Source organism: Crocuta crocuta, unplaced genomic scaffold (genome assembly GCF_008692635.1).
Source record: "Crocuta crocuta isolate KB4526 unplaced genomic scaffold, BGI_CrCroc_1.0 scaffold69-1, whole genome shotgun sequence".
Taxonomy (NCBI): Eukaryota; Metazoa; Chordata; class Mammalia; order Carnivora; family Hyaenidae; genus Crocuta; species Crocuta crocuta.
Genome location: NW_027551577.1, coordinates 138,674 through 157,371, shown reverse-complemented (window position 1 = coordinate 157,371; position 18,698 = coordinate 138,674). Strand labels below are relative to the sequence as shown.

At 44.5% G+C, this 18,698-nt stretch overlaps 1 protein-coding gene across 5 annotated transcripts in view; it reads left to right on the top strand.

Annotated features, from left to right (window-relative positions):
- The first annotated feature begins 1,543 nt into the window (after positions 1–1,543).
- The window catches only part of TAMM41 (TAM41 mitochondrial translocator assembly and maintenance homolog), a 47,634-nt gene continuing 30,479 nt past the window's right edge, over positions 1,544–18,698 (top strand). For 4 of the 5 annotated variants that reach the window (XM_077751602.1, XM_077751600.1, XM_077751601.1 and 1 more), the window contains exons 1-4: positions 1,544–1,933; positions 4,423–4,605; positions 7,194–7,286; positions 14,064–14,214. In XM_077751602.1, the coding sequence (XP_077607728.1) occupies positions 1,799–1,933; positions 4,423–4,605; positions 7,194–7,286; positions 14,064–14,214 (562 nt within the window). In that variant the 5' untranslated portion in view covers positions 1,544–1,798. Of the gene's footprint in view, positions 1,934–4,422; positions 4,606–7,193; positions 7,287–12,193; positions 13,681–14,063; positions 14,215–18,698 lie in introns of those variants that run through there. The other variant, XM_077751603.1, reaches the window with a different exon arrangement.

The window sequence follows — 18,698 nt, the reverse complement described above, 5'->3', positions numbered from 1 at the left end:
AGAAGCGCTTGGGAATGGTAAATACATAAACAAACATTACCTGTAATTATTGTCACCATGGCCTATCAATCTCTTTGTAAAATGTCTTCTCATCGGTCTTCTGCCTAATAAACTCCTACCCATTCTTCAAGCCCCGGGTCAGATGCTCACCACTCCTCTGCTCTCTCCCCCACAGACCCAGAACTGATTAGCACTCCCTCATCAGAGGTCCTGCAGGGTGCTGGGTGCCCAGGCTTCATTACTGCCGGTTACATTCTGGGTTTGCTCATCCCTCCCCTTTATGGACCCCGAGGCATCAGCCCTGCAAGGCATCAACCCTGTTCAAATCATCTCAGATCCTCAGCACTTACCTCAGTGCTGTGCCCAGAGTTTGAGTTCACATAATTACCTTTCAAATTAAATCAATCCCATCCCTGCCTCTATCATCCCAGGCCAGGCATCTTTAGTTCCCGGTGAAACTATGGTAACAGCATCCTCACTGCTCTCCCTCCTCCTTCTTACCCGATTCCAATCTAAACTGACATTCAGCCCTGGGTTTCAGCTCCCTTTTGCCACAGGCTAATGTGATCCTAAGCACATTGCTTTCTCTCTAAGAGTTAGCTTTCTCATCTGTAAAGCAGAGACAGTAACTTCCTCCCATCAGGTAGTAGAAGGAACTCACTGAAAACTGCACGTGAAAGGCATCCACATTACCTGAATTTACCTATTGCTACTTCTGCTTTTTGAAAAAGGCAGTGTACGTCAGGGCAGAAGAAAAGAGAATCTGAAAATCTGTGTCCTGGGAGTTAAAGTACATCCTGAATAGTCCTGTGATTTTTATTAAGTTTCTTTAGTTATACATAAACGGGCGAGCTCTCACCTGGGGTCCTATTTCCTCCAGAAATCGCATTTGATGTGTCTTCTGTGAGGTTAATCTCCAAGGCAAAGGGGCGAAGGCTCTTCATCACCCTTAGAATGAAATACAAACCTGAGAGCACATCGGTGTAGTCCTTCCATTCATGAACACTTTCATACCCATCACTGGATTTGAAAAGAGCTTTAATGGGGGGCGGGGGGGGAGGAATCACAGCCAGATCTTAACAGTGATCATCGCTGGATGGTGGAAATGGACATGATTTTAATTTGACGTATGTTTTCCTAAGCCTTCAAAATCTTCAGTTTTGGAGCTGGGTAGAGATGATGGTAACACAACATTGTGAATGTACTGCCACTGAATCGCACATAAAGTGTACACTTTTATGTCCGTTGGGTGAATTGCACCTCATTAAAAATATTCTGCGATACACACGCACGATTTTATAGCCATTTGTTGAAATGTGTTTGAGGCGAGAACAAAAACGGATTCTTAAAGCTCAAAAGCAGTTCAAGCGGCTGACACTCTCCCGCACCCGTATTTCCGAGTCACTCGTCTAGGCGGCCGGCCTGCAGCGCGCTCCTCCGACCACCAGGGGCCTCCGCGGAGCCCTCGCGTCCCCACCCGCGGAGGAGCGTCTTCTCTTGCGCCTTTGAAGCGCGTGTGCCGGCGAGAGGCGTGGTCGGGATTGGCAGCTCGGCCCGCAAGCCCGCCGACCGCCTGGACCTCTGCCCTGCGCTGCTCCGACCAGGGCTGGGGCTGGCCCGTAGTCCCGAGTCCTCGCCTGTCCGTCCACTCCCCACCCCTGGCTGCAGCGCTCTGCTGTCTCGGCCGGTCCCCGACTTCCACCTCCCACGTTAACTGCCTGCCCCGGGATCTGCCCCCGACCCGCTGTCCTCTGCCGCGCCCGCCCCGCCGGGGGCCCTGTCCCTGAGCCCCGACCCCATGGCGCTGCAGGCGCTGCAGAGCTCGGGGGTGGCCTTCCGCAAGATCCTGTCTCACTTCCCCGAGGAGCTGAGCCTGGCTTTCGCCTACGGCTCCGGGGTGTACCGCCAGGTGGGGCCCAGTTCAGACCAGAAGGTGAGCCTGGCCCCGGGGCAGGCCCCACGCCGGGTTCGGCCTCTTCTCATGAGGTCCTTTTCGCCTGGGACCCCTCCAGAGCCCTCACATATCAGGCAGCAGAGTACAAACCGCGGGAAAGTGTTCCTGGTTTAATGACCTCATGAGCTCAATTCTGAAGGATAAGTAGAAGCCCACTTATCTCCGGTCTAGAGCAGGAGATGCAATTATGCGGAGGGAAAAGCTGATGCAGAGGCAAGATGGAAGGAAGGAAATATTTACCTGGTGCTAATTCAGTGTACTCGGCCTCTGCTGAACATTGGGAGTTTTCTGAGACATGTAAAATGCTGATGCCTGGGTTCCGCTTGCAGAGATTCTGAGTTACTTGGTCGAGGGCTGAGACCTGGGCTCCAGAAAATTTAAAAACTGCCCTGCTGATTCTGATACGCAGCCAAATTTGAGAGTCACATCTTTTGCAGTGGGGAAAAAAAAATGCAGAAAGATCCTCCTGACTTCAGGAAGCTGAAGGGTCAGGGCAGACGCGGGGAAGTTATCAGGAAAAGTTAGTGAGTGACCAGTATATTTCCGATGCTCAGAATATGTAACAAGAGTCAGTTTAGGACTAGGAGTTGTTACACTTCAAAGTTGGCTGAGCGCAGCAGCCGTGAGGATACAGTGTTCCTTGTGTCGCCGATTTTTTTTCCTGTAAACAAAGTGAAAACAGTTTGCTTCCTAGATGGAGAGGAGATTCAAGACCTAGCAGAGGAGTGGCAGGCAAATGTTTTCATTTAAACGAGGCCATTAATGACTTCTGCTAAGGCTTTAGAGCTTTTGCTGAATTAACGTAAAAGGAGCTAGAGTCTAAATAGAGATATTCTCCCGTGAACTTGGAGTTTTACCTGCTGTAGTTCATGCACAGGCTAATAATTCATTGTCGTCTTTCATAAACTAAGGAAAAAAGTGTGCAGATTGTGGCAGGGCCCCTCTTGGATTTGGACCCCCGACTGTAATCTATCCTTAGGTTAAAGTTTGCCTGTTCACTTCCTGGTGGAGCCGTCGATACTGTCGCTTGGACTTCCTTTTTCCCACCTATACTGTATTTAAGTAATACTTTGCTTTAAATTGACAATACGTTAAAAAAAAAATTTATAGATGGTAGGTATGTAAGAAATTCTATAGACTTATAGAATGGTTATTTTTTCTAACCCGCATTAATATAATTATACATTTTTTTAAAACATGTCCACCCCAAATCTTTCACCAGTGGTTTGTGGATTACGTTTTGAGAAACCTAGAGCAGGTCTTGGCCTCCTGATTTGCCACATACCTCTTCATTTTTCCATGATTTTCCTTTGAGTAGACCTGGAATTTCCTCCAAGAACAGGCCCTTTTTTTCCTTTCCCTCACCCTCATTGCCTACAAGATAACAAGTCTTATAGATTCCAATAGGAAGTCTCAGATCAGTCCTTCCCCTCCGTGTCTGACTTTGTATCTTTTTCATTTCTCACCGGGAATTTTGCAGCTAGCCTCCTGTGTGGTTTCCCGGCCTGTAGTCTTTCTTCCCTCCGGTGAGCTCTTCTGTAGGAAAATTCTTTTCCCTGGCAACCAGCCTCCCGCTCTGGTCTCAGCTCGTGTTCTCTTCCAGCCACATCAGACTCGATGCAGCATCGAGAAAGCCTGTCCAGCTCTCATATCTACAAGAATGTTTTCCTTTAACAGGACTCCCTTCCCTTCCCCATCCTTCTAATACTTCCACCATGCACATTCTTCAAGGCTCCAATTTATCAGAGTCTTGAAGAATGTAATTTTATAGCAAGATTTCTCCTCCCTGTTCTGACCCCATTCTGAGTGAAATTAGTACACTTTGCATTCCTCTGTCAAGTTCATTTAGTGATCATTTGTCTTTTCTCCCCCAATAGACTTTTTAAAATCTCCACCCCAAGATCTATCAGAGCTCCTTGTAGGTGCTCAGTGAGTGGTTGGCAAATGGGTAAGAATTAAAATAGCGTATTTCCCTTCCTATAATATTTTACAGAGCTTTTCCATACTCTGTTATTTGATCTGGAAGAAGAGCAGAACACATTTAGATGAAAGGCCATGTGGCATAAGGTTCACTACCTAGAATTTGTACCCGACTGTGTCTTCCACTAGCTGGCTTTGTGTCCGGGGCACAGAGCTTACTCCGTGCCTTGGTTTCTTTTTTTCTGAAGTTGGGGCAATAACAGCATCTATTTTGTAAGATTGTTTTGAGGATAGAATGAATTACGGTACTACATATAATATAAAGGATTTGGAAAAGTGCTGGCAGGAAAGTACATGAGGAAACACTGCTGTTACTATGCATATTGATGAAAACAAGCTCAGAGGGGTTCTGGAGACTTGCTTACGTTTTCCCTGACAGCCTCAGATCTTCTATTTATTAATCACAATGCCATTGAATTTTAGAGCTTTCCACTCTATCTAGCTGCCTTTCTAGGAATTAAAACTAAAACCATTCTCTTCCTTCCCAGAATGCCATGCTGGACTTTGTGTTCGCAGTCGATGACCCCATTGCCTGGCATTCAAAGAACCTGAAAAAAAATTGGAACCATTACTCGTTCCTGAAAGTTTTGGGGCCCAAGTTGATCACCGCTGTCCAGAATAACTATGGTGCTGGCGTCTACTATAATACGCTGATCACGTGTGATGGTAGGGTAAGTGACTTCGGACCTTCGTTGTAAGTTGGGTGGTTATTAAATTAAATATTAGGCTACCAGCTGAATATACATGTTGTTGCAATCGGGAACGGGTCACATTCCTGCTGGGTAAAGGTGGTTGAGGGTGACTGTCTTTAATTTTTACCTTCGGCCAGTGGCTCTCAAATTTTAGTGAGCCTCAGACCCCCTAGGGTGCCTCTCAGACACACAGATTAGGGTTCCCCATCTCCAGAGTTTCTGATTCAGTAGGTCTGGGGTGAGGTTTGAGGATTTGTATTTTTTCTTTTTAATTTTTTAATGTTCATTTTTGAGAGAGAGACAGACAGAGAGTGAGCGGGGAGGGTCAGAGAGAGAGGGAGACACAGAATCCAAAGAAGGCTCCAGGCTCTGGGCTGTCAGCACAGATCCTGACGAGGGGCTCTAACTCACAAACTGCAAGACCACGACCTGAGCCAAAGTCTGATGCTTAACTGGCTGAGCCCCCCCAGGTGTCCCTGTGTTTTTTCTATTGAGATATAATGATACAGCATTGTGTTAGTTTTAGGCGTACAGTGTGATAATTTGATGTGTGTGTGTGTATTGCAAGATGATGGCCACGGTAAGTTGAGCTAAGGTTCATCACGACACAGTTACAATATTTTTTCTTAGGATGAGAACTGTTAAGATTACTCTCAAAGTAACAAGGATTTGCATTTCTAACAAGCTTCCAAATGACGTTGCTGCTGCTGGTCTGGAAAACACTTTGAGAAGCACGGGTTTGGTCCGTGGGAGGAGAAGGCAGGCCCATTAAGGATGAGCGTGAAGATTAGTCTTCTGTATGTGCAGGGGCACGTACTCCCAGGAAGAGGTTGGAAGTGACAGGGAAGTTGGGAGACTGTGGTGCCATGTGACAGGACCTCCTGGTGCCGGCAGGCGGGTGGAACTGAGGAGGCGCCCGGCTCCCTGTCACAGAGCAGATGCGACGCCCAGATCCCAGCAGAGTGTTGTCTGACAGTGGGAGCCCTGCCGAACGGGCTTTCACGTGAAGGGGCGAAGGGGTCCGGTCTGGAGGAGAGCGGCCTGACGAGCAGGACCGCAGCCGGAGAGGACCAGTGCGGCGCTGCATCACATCCGTCCGAAAGATGAGCTGCGCTGCTGCTGACATGCAGCTTCCGCCGGCGCCCGGCCTGCTTCCACGTGCCGCTGCATCATCTCGAAGGACCGCGTCGAAGTGCAGATTATGAATCAGTTTCCTGGAACGGAGCCCGGGATTCTGCATTTTCTGACAAGCTCCCAGGTGCTGCTGCTGCTGGTCAGTGGACCACACGCTGAAGGGCAGGAGGTTGGAGTACTGACCTCAGAAGGGTTTTGAAGACCTGTGTGAGCTGGGCAGGGGCGGGTACGAGGACCGGGGATGTCTGCACAGCCTTCGGGGTGTTTACTTCTCTGGTTGAGGGTTCATCCTGCCCCGCCTGCAGTCTGCAGTTGAGAAGCTGAAGGTTCAGAGAGTGGACATGGCTTTCCTAAGGTCATGCAACTCGTTAGTGACAGTTAGTGACTTCCAGCTGGGTGTTTCCATGACCTCAGCAGTGAGGTGCTGCAGCAAGAAGGGCTTTTTCTGCAGTGCTGCGGCCGGATCGGAGGGAAGATGGTTGCCCAGCGCAGCTTTCCACATCCGCTTTAGTCGTGCCAAACACAGAGCTTCGTTCTTCCTCCATAATTAGCATTATGCTGAGCCCATCTCTAATTAGCGGTTCCAAACAACATGACAAGCTCCAGTAACCAAACGTTGGGGCATAATTATATGCCAAAGAGATTGTACTTTTTAATTGAAATGCCTCAGCTACTTTTTAGATATTTGTAGCTGGAGAAGGCTGTTTGGATACTGAAGTTCAGCAAAGTGAGTCTGAAGTGATTCGTTGAAGCCAATAGGATTTTGTGACCTGCAACAACTACATTTAGGGTTTCTACAGATTGCTTTTGAAATGAGCTGGGCCGTAATTCCACGTGTTCAGCCCTGATAAAGAGGTTTCATTTTTGGAGATGTGGCTTTGTAATCCCAAATGTGTCTGACATTGTCAGTAGTAAAAGAGAAATTCACCATGTAGAGGATGTTCGTGAAAACTTCTAAAGAAAATGTCTTGGATTTTGCGATGAAATGAACGTCGGAAGCCCACACTGAAATTCAGGGACCTAGTTTTTACACTGCTGCCATGGTTACGCCATTTATTAGGTTTCTTATTTCTCAGATGAGAAATAGGAACTATATCTTCGCTTCTCAAACTGTGATACAGACTCAGCTTTTATTTCCAATCCAGGCAGGACCAATGTGTGCTAGATTCCCCGTAAGACCCATTGTGCCTTTAACGTCACAAGACCCTGAGTAAAGATAGTGGTCACTTTACCTCCCATCCCTGAGGGGCCAGATCAGTCTTGGAAACCAATCCTTTGTGACAGATTTTGTGTTATTCACCAGGTAGATTTTAAATGGCTTTGGAAATCTAGGTGCTACTCTGGTCAGAAATAGATTACCTTGTGTTTTGCATTTGCAAAAGCAATGGTATGGCGTTTTGCTCTCCTTCATGCCCATTTCTTTTCTTTTCTAGCTTATCAAATATGGGGTCATTAGCACTAGTATTTTGATTGAAGATCTCCTCAACTGGAATAACTTATACATTGCTGGACGACTCCAGAAACCGGTGAGCAAGTGTCTTATTGGTTGCCACAGTGAGCGATGTCTCTCCCCTCTGAACCTGACCCTGCTTTCGTCCTTGTGATTGCATTGAGATGGAGCTCCAAGAAACAGAAATGAGTTTCAGACCCCTTTTACTCACTATAGAATTCAGTGCCACACAATATCCAGGTATCACCCACACCGCTCCTGCCCACCTTCTAAAGAGACTCCAGTTGTCCGAATGCATCAGCCTCAGAGGCAGTAGCTGTAGATGGCAGGACCTCTAGAGGCAGAAGAGGTGCTCCGTGCCTCAGCGGAGCCTCTGTCAGCAGGACCCAGATCACCAGTCCGGGACGTAAGTGCCACAGTGTTTGTCCACTGATGTGTCCCAGCGGTGCCTGGCACACACAGTAAGCATTCAGCAGCCATTTGTCGAAGAAACCAGGTAGTCTTTCCGAGGGGAGTAGAGTCCAGTCCCCTTTCTTACTCTCCTCAGGCCAGTGGTGAGATCCTGTCGTCCAGTCCTTCCCACATTTGGGATTCTGCTAAAGGAGGCAATGGGGAGTAGGCTTCCCCCTGGGCACAGGAAAAAAATGGAAAGGACTTGAACTACTGACATGTGTTTACATATTACATTTCTTCTTTTTTGCAGATATGTAGCCTATTTTCTATGAAGGAGTCTTCTCGTAGTTTAAGAACCGTGCGAAATAGTCACAGTTGCTAATGTCACAGCCAGGAACAATTTTTGTGCTGCTAGAGGGTCTCAGGCTCCACAACAGGGTACATAGATTGTTCTCACATGTCTCCCATAAGAGTGACTCTGCTGCTCCCCTTTTTGTCAGTTATGGCAAAAATTAAAGATTTACACAACCTCAGCTCACTTGGTTGTATCGTAAGAGTCTTGATCTACACAGGCAGTCACAATTCCCTTGCCTTTTGCTTCTGAGCTTGGAGTTTAATGGTGTAGCTCATTGGAACATCCAGAAACCCTTTATCAGGGCAAAAGTTACATGGGTATGTCCATATATAAACATTTGCCAAGCTGTTCCCTTTAGACTCACGCATTTCACTAAAAACATTCTTTTTAAGTCCAGAAGCAATAGGCTTCCTGAAATAACTTCATATTTATGTTGATGAATTTCTCATTTCTAAGCTGGACAATTAGTAAGGATAATCCAGTAAAGCTGGGTAATCAGTAAAATAATTGAACAGATAGGTGTAGTTGAAAATTTGTAAATGTTTGTTTTCTTTCCAAGTTTTTTTTTTTNAATGTTTTTTTTTTTTCCAAGTTTTTTTTTTTTTTTTTTTTTTTTAATTTTCAAAATATATAGCCTGATGGAAAGAGTAATGAAAGTGGAATTAGACGCCTTGGGCCTTATTCATTCCTGCCCCTTACTAGCTGTTGATGTGGACTTGGGACACTTGTTTGATTTTTTTGAACCTCCGGTGATTTACCCGTAGGACGGAATAACAATACAGTACTTTCCCTGTCTACCTCACAAAGGCTTTGACAAGTGGAAGCAGAATGGAAGTGCTGGAAAGAGCCAGGAGTATTTTAGACTCAGGTCTAGGGCTTGGATCCCAGCTCTGACACTCCCCAGCTATGTGACCCTGCACCAGTGACTTAATTTCCCTGAGCCTTGGGACATCCTCATCTGTGGATGAGGCTGACAGACACCATCCTTAAAAGGCATTCGAGAAATGCCTAGATCTAAAATGCCCGGCACTTAGTAGATACTGAGGAAGTGGTCTTTCCTTTTTCTTTGTCCTTGCCGGTCTCAGTTATTTTGAGATACAGTGAGATATTGAATGAGAAAATGTTGTATTGTGCTCTGTACAATGCTTTGTGCTTAGAATATTTCCATTAAAAAAAAATAAGCTTTAGAAAATGAAACGCCATGAAATCTCAGAATTTAGGCACTGGAGATGACCTCAGATTTCATCTAAATGTCACATATCCTGGTAAAATAAAACCAACAACTCAAGACAAGTAGTAGCTGCTACACTCATCTTGATAAAGATGGCATTTCTCATCTAACTTGAAAAAAAAATGTTATCGAGAACGATGACTGTTCTTCAGGCTTATTAAGTTTCTAACTCAAGAAAATTAGGCTATCTTGGGAATCATTTGAAAGTGTTGTACATAACACTTGGCAAAAAATAAAAGCATAAATTATAAACGGGCAAATTAACTTACACCCATTAACAGCTTCCCTATCACATAGAAATCACTGCTAACCGGAGAATTCTTGGTGAGAACTATCTTTAAACCAATGATTTGTACCAGTAGGTGGCAGCAAATGGTAATCAGACTTGAACAAATCTGCTAAAGAGAAAGGGTTGCTAGTATTGTGGACAAAAAAATAATTGAAGCTCTTAGAATTGTGAGAATATGAGTGCGAATTCTTTGCTTTTATGTATTTTCAAAGAAGGAGTTACATTGTCTAAAGCTCTAAAGTTATCTTCCATATTGCAAATAGAACAGAATTTCTCAACTCAAGTGTTTAAAAGGAATATACAGAGGGTGTGTGGGAATTCACTATACTTACCAGTCAGTTTTGCTATGACTCTAAAACTGCTCTAAAAAATAAACTTTATTAATAATAATAAAAAAAGAAATATAGGAGCACCTGAGTGGCTGAGTCAGTTGAGTGTCTGGCTCTTGATTTTGGCTCAGGTCATGATCTCAGAGTTGTGGGATTGAGTCCCACAGCAGGGTCTATGTTGAGCATGGAGCCTGCTTAAGATTCTCTCTCTCTCTCTCTCTCTCTCTCTCTCTGTCTCTCCCTCCCTCCCTCCCTCCCTCTCACTCTGTCTCCTCCTTCTGGCTCCCTCTCCCTGGCTTGTGTGCTCCTGCTTGCTTGTTCTCTAAATAAATACATAAATAAAGAAATATATGAAATATAAAAAGATGGACATTTCTGGAAAAAATTTAATGTGAATTAAATTTCTATCATACTTTACCATTAACTTACCTCGTAATTGAGAAGGTGAGCTGTTTTTATTTCTAGTGCAGCTTTAAGTTTCTGAGTCATTTCCCAAGTCCTGTTTCTATGAAATATGAAATTTAAAGTATTTAACAGAATCTTCTGGCCAGTCCTATTTTAAGTCAAAAGAAGTTTAAAGTAAAATTAAGTAATTTCCCTAATTTATTTACCGTAAGTCTGGATTTTTGGGTATCTATGTATAGATAATTTGGCTTGTTTTAAATCATTCACATTGACGTACAATGGTATTTTGCTACCTTGCTAAGAGGATTTTAATTTATTTTAATGTATTCGTTGCAATATTTGTCTCTTATTTGCTAGTAACAGAGCTTTTTATAATGAATTATTGAGCTATAATTCACACATCATACAGTTCATCCATTTAAAGTGTATATAGTTCAGTGGTTTTTAGTATATTCATAGTTGTACAATTATCATCATATTGTAAATTTGTTGATTTGTTTTTTGCGGATAGAAAAATCCCAGTGGTATTAAAGATCCCTGAAAGAGAGTTGGAAAACCAGACTTACTGGTTTTGGCTCTGCCCAGCTGTGAGCGAATGTTTGCGTCCCTAGCCTTTGAAATGCAAAATTTGAGCCATTCATTTACTTATTCAAGAGACAACTAAGTTTTTTCCCTGTGGTTGCTAAAGGAATAAAAAAAAAAAATAACACCATATTTTTGACCCTGGAAAAGCCCACAGTTCAACAGGTATATAATAAGGTTTCAACTAGTTCCAATGTTCAGTGTTTCTTCTTAGTCCTCAAGCAGTAACCATTTAGAAAAATTCGCCTTTCTGGTCACTTGGGCTGGAAAACTTCTGTGGAAAGTGTCATTTGGTTGAGTATCTGAGCACTAGGTAGAGCTGTGTTCTTTGTGACTATAACTTCACTTTTTACAATTCAAGGACTGTCTCCCTGTGACCGTATTATAGAGCAGCATGTGACTCTTTTTTTTTTTCCTCTTTTGAAAGGTACTCACAAATCTCTCCGGAGTTGGGCTTTAGAAAGTCCCTTCAAGCGTTGCCCCTTCCTCTGTCCAGTAAAGACTTTCTCCTTGGCAGTGGAGCTAATGCTATCTGTGCAGTTCAGGTCGGGGCATTCCCAGTAAGATACAAACAGCTATTCACAAATCTAAGGGCTTTCTTTTTTTCCCAGGCCTCTCTGGCAGTGTCCCAAAAGTTCACTGGCTTTTCGCGCTGAACCACAAATAACAGTGCTGCCGAGCCAAGTCCCTGGGTCACCTTACACTGCAGAGCCCGACCAGCACAGGAGCGGTCTCCTGGATGGACAGTTTTCCTTTGAGGAAGGATGCCTTTATTTTTACTCTCTTAACCTTAAATAGCAAGCAGGCTGCTTTTCTACAACCTAAGTAGAACAGCTCTCTTAGAGAACAAGTGTATTGCTTTGACTAAGAACATTTTCCCCAAAGTTACTCTTTGCATCTGTGATTGGTGAGCATCTCAGAATAACCTCTGTTTTCACTGAGTTTCTGTAAAAGCCGCCAGAAAGAGAGGATGAAGAGTTACTGAGCAGGACCTGGTGAATGAGAATGAAGAGCAGGGCTTTGGAAGTAAGCCTGTGTCACAGGGTTGTAGAAAGAGCTCTGGATAAATTGGGACCTACGTCCTCTCTTGGGGTGCTTCTCAAGGGGAAGTCTTTTAACCGTCTGGGCCTCAGTCTCCCCATTAGTAAGATGAGGAGGTTCTCCTTCTAGATCCATGACCCTATACGGAATACAAAGTTTGTGAAAGTTATTCAGGAATAAACATGGGCGTTATTATAGCACCCTGACATTTCTTTTAATCATCTTTCAAGATAAGAAATTAACAAATACCCAAAAAAAAAAAAAAAAGTTAGCCAGAACAGATCCCTAACTGAATGCATGAGAATAATTCAAAATATTCAGAGCTGGATTTGCCAGCTGTAAGGGTGTTACCCTGATTTTTGCCATCGACTCATGATGCAACCTTGGGCAAGTCATGCTCCTGGGCTGCACCTTGGTTTTACTTTCTGCAGACGATTGCAATAATGCTAAACTCACCCAAGTGCCCCAAGGCTTAATTAAGGGCCATTAAGTGCTGTAATTACAAGGGAGGAGTTGGTAGTAGGGAATAAAGTGGCTTACCTACCGTTTGAGGGGTTTGGATGTTATAAATATTCCCTTAGAGACAAAGGTAGAGACAAAAGGTGAAAGATAGAAGTGAGGGTCTTAAGTTTATAAAATAGTTATGTTTTATAATATTGTTTTTCACACTTAAAAAAAGAAACTCTCTTTTGAGATAGACGTCCTTTTTCCTTGCCGTCCAGTAAAATTTCAGAGTTTCTCACAGTGTATGTCTTTTACGTGCCGTCTTAATTTTTCTCAGAAGTCATCTTTCTTTGACAAATAAAAGGTGACTTAAGCCCTGTTTTCTAGAATGGGGGAAGACTTGGTGACAGCATTACATGGTGTGCAGAAAGTGAATACGTTTCACATACATGAGAGTCTTTATTAGGGGCTTTTAGACCCCTTCCTTGTTTCGGAAACCAGTCAGAAGCAGCCTGATGGCTTATGGATCATGCCTGGAGGGCAAATAGGCACAGCCACTCCAGGGAGCCAGTTGGCACTTGTGCTTCTGAGTATGTACTGGAGAGCAGTGGTTCTCCAAATGTGGCTCCTGGACCAGCAGCATTAACGTTCCTGGGAACTTGTTAGAAATGGACATTTTCAGGCCTGACGCAGGCCCACTGAATCAGAAACTCTGGGGATGGACCTAGTAATATGCATTTTAACAAGCTCTCCCAAGTGATCCTGGTGCTTGCTAACCGTGAGAACCTGTGGCTCAGAGAAGCTCTTGCATTGCACCCCAAGAAAGAGACAGAAGGAAGCTACGGGTCCATATGCAGTCTCTTATTAATCTAACCAACAACTTGATCAATTTGATTGTTATTAACCCCATTTTACTGATAAGGGATTAGAGCCATAGTCACAGAGCCAGTAAGAGGTGGAGCTGGGTCTTGAACACATTTTCTTGACTACAGCGCAGTCTTCAAAACAGAGAATCTCAGAGCAGACTGGACCAATTTGTAGTTTCATGGACTTAGGGGAAGTCAGAGAGTAGCTTCTGGTGTGTATTTAGGAGAAAAATCCTTTTTATTGATCAAGGCACTCACTCATTCACTAGTACATGTGATAGTTTACATTTGTCCCTTCATTCAGTCTTTGAAACAATTCTTCGATGCACATTTATCTTCATTTTATAGATGAGGACTTAAGTTCAGAGAAGTTAAGTAATTTGCCCAAATTCACACAGCTAGTAAATCCTTAGACCCGAGCCAGTACCTATCCCCCAAACCCATGCTAATTTTCTTTCCTTTTTCCTTAGTGAAGTTCAAAATCAGTTCAAAATAAAGCATGAAGTGCTTAGGTTATACATGGATAAGAACAAAGGTGAGTTCTAAACAAAGGAGTAAAATGCCTTTGTCTACCATGAAATTAAGTAAAGAACACTGAGAGTATAAAATTGTAAATACAAAATTTCCCGAAGGACAGTCATTCCTTTTATACTGACTTCTGTTTCAAAACCCATAGAGTTTATTCATTTAAGAGAAATATTTCTTTTCTTTCTTGTGTCATGATATCTTTGGTTTAGCATAAAATGCAAGCCTCTGGGACTGCTTATTAGAATAACAATTATTTAGCCTCGACTGGCCTAATCTTCCAAGATCTTTAGGGCTAAGGGTTTGGGCCCCGTCCAGTGCATGTGTAAACCCGTAGCTTGAGCAATACGCTACTCCTGCAATTTTTCTTCCAAATGTTCTGCTTTTTTACAGGTGAAAATCATCGCAATGAATGAGAATGTTGCTCTTAGGTCAGCCCTCGATAAAAATCTGAAGAGCGCTGTGACCACGGCTTTCCTGATGCTCCCTGAAAGCTTTTCTGAAGAAGACCTCTTTATAGAGATTGCCGGACTCTCTTACTCAGGTTAGTGGATCTGCTGCTCACGTTTTCTGCAGGAAGATTTGTTGCGCAGACTAGCCTCGCACTCCTCACACTCCGCGGCCCCCTTCGTCCTGGGCCCTGTGGCTTCCTGTGCAGGTTACTTACCGCAGGAACCCCCCACGATGTGCCTCCTAGGTCTCTCCTCCTCCACATCTGCATATAGATCACCCCAGGGTCATCTTGCTGCTGCTATTACTGTTCATTTCATTTTGAAACAGTTTCAAACTGACAGGAGAGTTTCAGTGATAACACAAAAAACTCCCATCTACCCTTACCCCAGATTTGCCAGTTTTAATGTTTCACCACATTTGTGTTCTCATTCTCTTTGTACCAGGGGTTTTCTGACTCTGGTGTGCCTCAGAAGCCCCTGGAAGGCTTGTGAAAACAGACTCCTGGGCTTCCTCGCACACAGCGGCTTTGGTAGGTCTGGGGGTGGAGCCTAAGGATTTGTATTTCTAGAAAGTGGATGATGCCATCGCACCTCCGCGGTTCCCACTTGGAAAACCACTGCTCTCTCTGTACCTGCAAATACTGTGTTCTGTATTCTTTTTTTCCAACTATTTGAGGGTAGGTTATTCATATCCTGTCCCCATCAGGCCAAATACTTCAATATATGTTTCCCAAGAACAAGGACGTTCTCATACATAACCACAGTACGGTCACCAGATTCAGGAGGTTTATCACCGGTACAGCACTTATAGCAGATGACGATCCATAGTCCCTGTGTTATTGCTGGTCACAATGATGTCCTTTTTAGTGTCCCCCACTCCCCCCACTGCCTCAAGTACACGATCCAATCAAGGATCGTATTTATCAAGATGGCTTCTCTCTTTTATCTTTTAATCTGAAACACTTAGTCTTCGCTTGTCTTACATGACGTTCACATTTTGAAGTCTCAGGCCAGTGATGTGTGTGCCCTGTAAGCAGAGCTTTCTGTCTTCCAGGCCATCCATGGAGAGGCATCTGGAGATCATGTGTATATTCTGCTTCCTATCACACTTTCCCTCCCAGACTGAGCATTCATTGATGGTTCTTGCTCGAACCAGTCTTTACTATGATGGTTACAAAGTGGTGACTTTCCAGCCCCACCTCTCCTCACCCCATTAAGGAAGAGCTTTCCCTTCTTCCCCATTCATTACTTTATTTATAAATCTTAATGTCCTTCCCTTTCTCCTTAAACCAGTTGTGTTCCTCAGAGATGTCAAGGGCCCCTTCAGAGGGGAAGGGGAGAGCTGCGAAGATGAAGCCCCGGGCCCCTGACCCTAGCTGCAACCAGAGGGGAGCCCCCTTCCTGTTTAATGTAGTAAGGATCCACGTAAAACTTCATTTATCAGAAAGTACTCTGCTACTTTTAAAATAGTTTCAAAACCACTGTCTTAAATAAATATCTTCTTTCCCAGCTTTTAAGTGTGAGTCAAGAAACTATGCTCAAAACACTGCAGAAGCAGTTTACACATTTACTGAATCCCTATACAGATAAGATTTCATGGAAATTTGAGGCTGAAAGAGACCATTAAGGTCTGTCCTTCAGTCTTTTTTTTTCCCCGAAAGGCCGCTAGCAGGACTACAGCTACGCCTGCAATACTGGACAGAAAGGAAGTGACGTAAGCTCAGTCTTGGTAGCTTCCAGCTCCACGTGGCAGTGGCCCTGCCTTTCAGCAGAAAGCGGAGGGGCAGAGGCGGTGCAGGGGCAGTAGCGGCATGAATGGGCCTGCATACAACGTGTGGGCAGAGGGGGCCACCTTATTAGGGTGAGGCCCTCCCCATGCTCCCCTGTGAAGAAGGTTGGACCAGAACGTTTTATGAAGAGCTAACTTTGTGGGAGAACGATGCAGAGCCGATTTCTACTTTGCCCACACCGCCGCCCCTCTCCCATTCCCTCCCCCTGATCGACAGCAGCATAGCAGTAGCTGGAGCCTAGGAGCTCCCATACACTGTGAGCATTGACTAACGAAGTTTATCGAACGACATAACTGCCTGCACCTGTGAGCAGACTGTACGTTAGCGTTCAAGGACCAGGCGTCAGCCGACTTCTGCTTTGTCTCCTGGAGGGGCCGTGATGTATACTCCTGTATACTGTGACACAGGTACGGGGTGTTCAGTGAGTACTTGCTGACTCACAACAGTGTCATTCTCTGCTTTTGCTTCTTTCATAATGATTATGAAGGGCTGCTGGATGGCAGTGCCATACCAGACTCAGATAGGTGAGTGCGTGTAGGTAGGTGAGCAGTAGGTGGGTCGGGGGAAGTTAGATATGCAGAAAAGTCGGTCATTTATTCCATCATTGAAACCTCACACAACAACCCTGTTCAACAGCTATTTCTAGTGTGCCTTCCACGTGCCACACACTGCCCTGGGTCCTGGCTGTACCCTGGTGAGCATGACATGAGTGAGACTCCTCAGGGAGTTGCTGTTCTCTTAGGTATAGCCAGACAGTAAAGAAGCAGTATGGTCATTTCAGAGAACGGTAAGTGCAATGAAGAGAAGAAAATAAATCAGGACGAGGGCCGCCATTACCTTGGATGGTCAGGGAGGACCCTCTGAGGTAGTGATGTCTGCGCTCAGGTCTCATAGTGGCAGGGAGCTTGCCCTGGACTCCTGGGAGAAGGGCCGAGAGACAGAGAGAGAGCTGCTTCCTACCAAGCAGCTCCTCACCTTGGTGTGCCTGACTCGGCTTTCTCAGCTTCCGCTTTCTCCCATCTCTTACCTGGTCTCCTCTTGCTCTCTAACCATTATGTTATTTATTGTTTAGCCCAGATTTGGGTCTGAGAGTCTGCCCAAGGATCCCACATTACTCATTTCACTGAGGTTGGCTTCTTTTTACCGTAAAATGTAGGACACAACCTTGGTGCCTCTTCTCCAGAGGGAACTGAATCCAGCTCGGTGCGGTCCCTGGCTTAGGAGTGAGACGCTCCGCGAAGAGCACTTTATTCGGTTGTGTGGAGCTGGGGGCATATTTTTCCAGCAGGACATTACGTGATGGTTGTTCCTAAGCCTGGACACAGTACACTCAATGGTCACCTCCTCCATAATATAATGGAATTAGCATGAAATTGTGAGGGTAGGGAAGGATCTAGGCCCTGCAGGTAGAACCTTTCTCAGGTATGAGACCTGCTTCAGGCCATGTGCTGAAAGGCAAGCTTTTCCCCTGGCCTTTCCTAGACTTCTGGGAACCTATCCTTGAACTGATTGGATTCTTTTTTTTTTTTTTTAATGTTTTTATCTATTTGTGTGTGTGTGAGAGAGAGAGCGTGAGCAGGGGAGGGGCAAAGAGGGAGATACAGAATCCGAAGGAGCTCCAGGCTCTGAGCTGTCAGCACAGAGCCCGATGCGGGGCTCGAACCCATGAACCGTGAGATCATGACCTGAGCCGAAGTCAGACGCTGAACCGACTGAACCATCCAGTCGCCCTGAACTGATTGGATTCTAACCTCTGCAAACCATGTAACTCTCCCAAGCCCCCAGAATATTCCAAACTTCAAATTATCCACCAACCTCACTTTGATTTACAACGTTGACATTTATTTTGCACCATTTCCACGTGAGAGATAGTATGTTGTTCCTAACCTGCCCAGGTGGGCATTCCTCCTGGAAGGGGGCGGGGATGGGGAGACAGGAAACGTGTCTCTGTGAGTTACTGGGCAAGCTCCTGCCAGTAATTACGAGCAGAGACAAGGTCTGTCTGTATTACTAGTAGTAATAATAACCTCTTACGTTTTATATAGTATTTAAGGATCACTTTGCCTTGCGGGTCGGTATTGATGGCATGATTGTTGTAAATGATGGTGAGAAAGGAGTAGGTGGAAGATGAGAGGCTGCAAAATTGGGAAGGGGAAAGCTTTCTAATCCTTCAGTTATTCTTAGAAGTCAGCATTTAAGTAAACAGAAAAGGAAAACCAAATGAGCTTTAAAGGGTCACCTTGACCTTTCTCATGTAAGTACAAACTATTAAAGTGACTAATTTTACATAATGATCCCAGTTTAACATTTATCAAATGAATCAGCGTCCCATACCTCATGAAGAATTAAAGCTATAATTTCTGCTCTAAGGAACTTCACATTAATAAACACGCAGTCACGGTGAGTCAGTGATAGACTTAAAAACAACACGTAGAAAAGGCAGGGAGTGTGAAAGAACACGGCAAGTGCAGGGAAGAAGGAATAGATTGCTGTGACTGAAGTCCATGGCTCATAGCAAAAGAAAACAGCACTCATTATTATGTGCCAGGAAGAACTCTCAATATTTTTGATTGAATAACTAGTTTAACCTTCACAGTAACCCATTCCTTTGATTGTGTGCTGATTTATTGCCCCATTTTAAGATGAGAAAACTGAGACCCAAATCTGTCTAAGGTCATTTGTCTGGTAGGTTAGTAGGTAGTGGAGCTATAAGTTTATTGTATTTTTAATTTTTTTGATGTGTATATCTTGAGAGAGAGACCAAACAGGGGAGGGCCAGAGAGAGA